Raw genomic sequence first — 5,828 nt, 5'->3', positions numbered from 1 at the left:
TAACACTATTTTAAATGTTGTTTCCTTATTTGACACTGGAAATTTTTTCCTTTTCTATCTAACACGGTGTCTAAATTTTATGCCTATTATAACACTTTCGTTCATTTTACCCCTCATGTGATGTGTGACCAGAATTTTACGTGATAGTTTAGCTTTAGTATGCGACTCTGTCTAGATGGCAAGCCTGGTAGATCTACTCTATTTGTCCCTGGAGAAGCGCGTTTGGTAATAGCAGGGTGCATGGTAGTTAATAAGGTCGCCGATGTACATCCATAATACATGGGACAGTACATACTCAGATCGATAGTATACAACAAGTCAGTATGTTAATATCCTAGTCAGTGCTTACTTTTTTTTGTGAAAAGTCAGTGCTTATACGCGCACTACACAAAGAGCTGCCAGAAGCACTCGTCGATTTTGCTTCGAAATTGTTCATGCACCTAGTAAACTGTTGAAAATAAACACGACATGGTATCCATGTAGCATTTCTATCCATCACCGTATAGGGCAGGTATACCCAGCCCCTTTGTAATAACCGGGAGTTGAAATTGTGAAAGAAATAAAATAAACATGACCGACATGGTTCTGTGGCCATCAATCACCTCGTGTATTCGTGTTGTCGCTAAGATAATATCGCTAGCTTTGGTTAGCTAGCCAGTCTGCAGACACCCAAAAGTGAAACTGCTATTGCTAAAAAGGTTCACATCCCCTCCCCTCGCGTAGCCTTCCCCTAGGCGACGCTAGGGGCCTCCAAACCCTAGCGCCGCTGGCCTCCTCTCGAGCCTCCCTCTACCGCTGGCGAGGGTCGCGGTGGCGGCGGGCCCGGTGCCGAAGGCACCTGGGCGGGTGGACGCGGCAAGATCCCATCGGAGGAGGCAAGGGTGGCCCTTCTTGTGGGATCCGAAGGCAGTGATCCCTTGCCGTGCGGCGGTGGCCGAAGCGCCATCTGCCGGCGGAGCAGAGACCCTGAGATGGACGGCGGCGGTGGCAGCGCCCCATCCGACGGGGTGCCTGATCTGCGCGGAGATGGTGGCGGTGGCAACTGCGGATCCAACCCCGATCGGATCCGCCGCGGGACGGCCTTCAGCCAACCGGCGACGCGTGGAGGGATTGGTGAGGAGACGTCGGATCTCCGCCGGTTTACCGACGTCGGCGTTCGTCTTCGTGGTGCGACTCCACTCGGTTCCAGCCAACCGCGAGATCAGGACGACGTGACTTTCGGTGAAAATCGCGCCTAACTGCGGTCATGGCGGACGATGGCGGCGTCTTGGACGTCATTCCCATCTCGAGGCATTGTCGTTGCAGGTCACGTCAACTTGATCGGGATATTCTGGGGGAAACCCTATATCTGAATATACCGGATCGGACGATGGCGACTTTTCGATGTCGTTATCCTTCCTGGGGGTATCGTTTTGGAGCAAGTGTTGGCTGGAAGGGACAAAAGAAGGAGTTGCGTGGTATCTGACACGTCGACAATGGCGGGTCTCAACGACATGGAGCAGCGGAGTGTCACCGGTGGCGTGTGATGATGGACGAGCGCAAGATGGTGGCGTTGTCTCGCGTCGTGGTGGCGTCGACGGCAGCTAGACCGGGCAAGGTTAATGCAGCAGTACAACACTAAAAATGGATTGGTGGCAGGTGGCTGCTGCGACCTCATACCCGGCAGGCGTCCTGGTTGAGGAGTGCACCGGACTGGTGGGTGCCCCATACCCAGCAGACGTCCTGGTTAGAATCTCAGGTCTTAAATGTTAGGTTTGGCTGCAAGGTTTGTTTGGCATTAGGCCCAGATTTTCAGCGCCCCTTCATCAACATGATAGAAATAGCGACAAATGTTGCTTAGACAGGGGCTTTAGTCTTACTGTTGTATGACTTTCTAAAATCTTGTGTGAATAATTAATAAAATGGCCGCATGCATCACCCAGATGCACAGGCCGGAGATCATCCTCATTTTCTAAGAAAATAAAAGCTAACCAATCAACGTAGAGTCAATCGAGAGAGATCGGCTGCTAGCTAGCTTGGTCTAGTACTACCTGCTTGTTTTTTGGTGTGCATGGATACATTGCCACCTACGTCTCGATGGATAGTACTCCCTCTGTAAATTAATATAAGAGCATTTAGACAACTAAAGTAGTGATCTAAAAACGGACGTGGAGTAACTGGGCACGAGCTCAAATGAGCCCGATATCCAGTTCGTTCGATAGCTCATCTGGATCTGAGCCATTTGTTTATACGGGCGTTGGTGGGCTGCTAGAAAATGCGCACTGTGGAGATATACGTACGTCGCAGGGGTGGGTGGTGGGCCATGTTGGCGCATTAAAATAGCATTCTTTAACGGGCAAGCCTACGTCCGTTCACCGCCGACAAGGTGAGCCATGGATCAGAATCAGCGGGCCCGTCTGATCCGTCGGGAAGTTCGCTTTCCGTTCGGTGGGTACAGGCGGAAATTGAATGCAGGGTCCAGTATCTTCTCTGCCTAGAGCGGTGCTCATTTGGAAGCTCGGGCCTGCAGCGTAGAGAAAAAGAGCAGCGGCTGCGAGGCACCATGGATTTCCTGATGCAGCCAATCGAGGGGTATGTAGATCCTCACTTGTCTGGCAATTTCGTCGCAAATCTTAGACGGCTGGCTATGGTGACTGAAAGGATTTTGTCTGTGGTGGATCAGATCCACTCTCCTTGCAGATTTAGGCAAGAGCTTGGTGCCGGTCCCTGTGCCGCAAGCGCCGTCGGGAGGCGCTATGGTGGAGGAGTAGGAGGTGGCGGAGCAGCAACAGGCGGTGGACAGCGCAGACACTCAGATTTTCGCGGCCAAGGAGGCGGCGGCGGATAGGAGGGAGAGCTCGCCTCCGACGTCGGAGCTGTCAGTTGGGAAGATGAATCCGCAGGTCGTGACTGTGGAACAAGAGGTTAGTGCTGGAATTGTTCTTGCTGTCAGTAATCTAGAGATTTTACAGAAAAGTTGGGATGAGTGAATAAATCGTGCCATTAAAACAACTAGGGATTTGCAGTCAATAAGTAGAATAATGCTTACTAAACCCAGAGAGTTGAACTGAGAGAACACTACTTACTGAATTCAGGCACTTAAAATGTGAGTTGGCTGCGTTAGAACAACTAGCTTAGTGCTAGAATTGTTCTTGCTGTGAGTAAACTAGGGATTTACAGAAAAGTTTGGATGAGTGGATAAATCATGGCTTTAGAACAACTAGGGATTTGCAGTCAATAAACAGAATCATGCTTACTGAACCCAGACAGTTTAATTGAGAAAATACTGCTTACTGAATTCAGGCACTTAATATGTGAGTTGGCTGCATTTGCAGGCTGAGGATAGGTGCTGCCGCACCGAGCAGACCACCCTGCCCAACTCGCGTCAATTCGATTATTATTAGTTGCAGTTATTCTGTAGTTTCTGCATTCTAAAAATATTGATTACATATGCAGGGTAAAGTTGGTGTTAAGAACACAAGGTCTTGCCGTTGCAAATGTCAGACGCTGGGTGGTACATCACAGAGCATTGGGAGAGCCACAACCATTCCCTTTCACCAAACTTTGGCGAGATGGTGCATTGGCCATGGCACAAGCATATATATCTGATAAAGCAGTTGCGGCAAAACAATGCCAACCTTGCGAAGGTGTATGGTATCATAGGGAACTTCTTTGGATCAATGGAGAATGTGCCATTCACCAAAAGGTCTTTGCGCAATCTCCGTGGGAAGATAAATAGGGAGCAGGTCGATGATGATGGAGGTGTTTGCTGAAATTGGGGCCAAGGATCCGCATTTCACATACAAAATTCAGGCTGACAATGAGGGCGGGATTAACAACCTGATGTGGGCAAGTGAAAACAGCAAGCTGCAGTACACATTTTTCAGGGATGTGATAACATTTGACACCATGTACTGGACTAATTTGTACGAAATGATGTTCAGGCTATTGTTGGTGTTAATAGTCATTTCCAGAGTACCATCCTGGCAGAGGTGCCTGTTTGTGATGAGACAACTGAGAGTTCTGAATGTTTTCTCAGAATTTCTTAGAGTGATGGGCGGCGCTCCTCTGATGACTATACTTACTGGTAAGTTCTTGCTTTCCTGGTGTGTTTTGCATACCCTATTCAGGCTATGGAGCTGGCTATCAAAGAGCATTATGCCAGACACCACATGCTGGCGGTGCAAGTGTCACATGCTCAAGAACGCAAAGTAAACGTTGGGCCCTCTGTACACCAATAAGAGTGAATTCAAAGCAGAGTCCCATGAGGTGGTGAACTACATGCTCACGGTAGATGGGTTTGAGAATGGGTGGGTGATGCTGCTGGATGAATACAACCTATGGAGACGCCCATACATGACTCAACTTCTCGAGATCAGAAAGAAATGGACAAAGCCGTATTTCGAAGGTGTTTTATGTGCAACGATGAGCACATAAAGGAGTGATGGTGTCTAATGGATATGTTTGTGCAGAAGTATATGATGCTTCTGTTCGACAGACTCGGGAGAGAACTATTGAGGAGAAGAGAACAAGAATTTGTTATTTCAGTTTGGAAAATATAGAGTAGTGAGCATGGTACTAATGGTTACAATTGGTTCCTGATTGGGGAGATCTTTGATGAGGGTGCTTTGACAGGTATGATACTGAAAAAAGTAGTATTATGTCGTACAGTTCATATTAAGTTAGTGGTAGAGACAAGAACACAATTCTCCCAATCATGTCGCTGACATAGGTATTGTGTCGATCATAGGTGGAGTTGTTGGGAGAAATGTGGCTGCCGGAAACAGTAATCGTCGCTGGCAGGCAAAAATTGTAGGTTAGTCAACTGTGGTATAAATTTGTCAATTGAAATGTGCTTGAAATACATACTTAAATAAGGGGCCGTTCGGAATCACTCCGCTTTGTAACTCCGCCGTGGAGCGGAGCGGCACCCAGTTCAATTTTAGCGAGCGGCGAAAGTGGTGCTCCGCCCGCTCCGCTCCCTGACGGAGGAGCAGAGGATTCCCGAACACAGCCTAAATGTGGTTCACAGGACAGAGGTATGTTGGTGGTGCCTCCGAGACAGGGAACATGGGTTCTGCCAAAGTGGTCTTGGAGACGGTAGGGGAATAAGAAGTCAGAAAGAGGCAACAAAAGGCGGAGGAGAGTGAGGTTCTCGAACATTGTTGAAACGATTTGTCGATCGGAAACCTCAGAAACCGAAGACACTTCAAGTGATAATCACAGCATGGCAAGTGAGGATGATGACCTTCGTGCGCGTCGTGCTGGTAATATAAAATTGAGTGCCCGTGAAAAGAGTCTGTGTTATCGATATGACCAACCCATTGACAAGCAATGTGCTTCATCCTCAGGAAGTGACAAGGAGCAAGGTTATAATACAGTGGTGGCACTGGAAAGGGTGGCGACAGAGTCCAAAAGGGTGGGTGAACCAGAGATAAGCATCTCAGATGTTTCAGCTAGCGGTGGTGCCGGTGCATGTCACGGTGTCTACCAGCTTTGATTAGTCGAGGGCTATTTGTTTTGAAAAAACCGTCCTTTCCTTTTGTACAGGTGGAGGTGCTGCTGCTGCACTTGGTTCTGGAATTGGCATGGAAGGAGGGGCAGCTGATGATGGAACTAATTCTTGTGGGAGGATCCAGCGTCATGACTGTGACTGTGAGCCTGGATACACATTCAGGGATTCTTCAGGTTAGTGGAATTGTTGAATGTTTGAGAGTAGTATATAGTGCATATCAGGGCGGATGTACGGATAACTTGTGTCGACCACAATGTCAGAGGTTGGAGGTAGCTCAAGCCAAGGAGGATGCGGTGGCAATGCAAATGTTGAAGGTGCATAAATTTTCCAGAAT

General features: G+C 48.4%; 1 protein-coding gene across 6 annotated transcripts in view; it reads left to right on the top strand.

Annotated features, from left to right (window-relative positions):
• The first annotated feature begins 2,364 nt into the window (after window positions 1-2,364).
• Window positions 2,365-5,828, top strand: part of LOC119276028 — a 5,140-nt gene continuing 1,676 nt past the window's right edge. For 2 of the 6 annotated variants that reach the window (XM_037556983.1, XM_037556984.1), the window contains exons 1-7: window positions 2,374-2,571; window positions 2,663-2,903; window positions 3,436-4,614; window positions 4,730-5,246; window positions 5,331-5,398; window positions 5,530-5,667; window positions 5,755-5,808. In XM_037556983.1, the coding sequence (XP_037412880.1) occupies window positions 5,207-5,246; window positions 5,331-5,398; window positions 5,530-5,667; window positions 5,755-5,808 (300 nt within the window). In that variant the 5' untranslated portion in view covers window positions 2,374-2,571; window positions 2,663-2,903; window positions 3,436-4,614; window positions 4,730-5,206. Of the gene's footprint in view, window positions 2,572-2,662; window positions 2,904-3,314; window positions 3,364-3,435; window positions 4,615-4,729; window positions 5,247-5,330; window positions 5,399-5,529; window positions 5,809-5,828 lie in introns of all 6 variants that reach the window. The other 4 variants (XR_005136206.1, XM_037556982.1, XR_005136207.1 and 1 more) reach the window with 4 other exon arrangements.

The sequence above is a fragment of the Triticum dicoccoides genome, chromosome 3B (genome assembly GCF_002162155.2).
Source record: "Triticum dicoccoides isolate Atlit2015 ecotype Zavitan chromosome 3B, WEW_v2.0, whole genome shotgun sequence".
Taxonomy (NCBI): Eukaryota; Viridiplantae; Streptophyta; class Magnoliopsida; order Poales; family Poaceae; genus Triticum; species Triticum dicoccoides.
The sequence above is the reverse complement of the archived record's forward strand: the minus strand, read 5'-3'. Positions and strand labels throughout refer to the sequence as shown.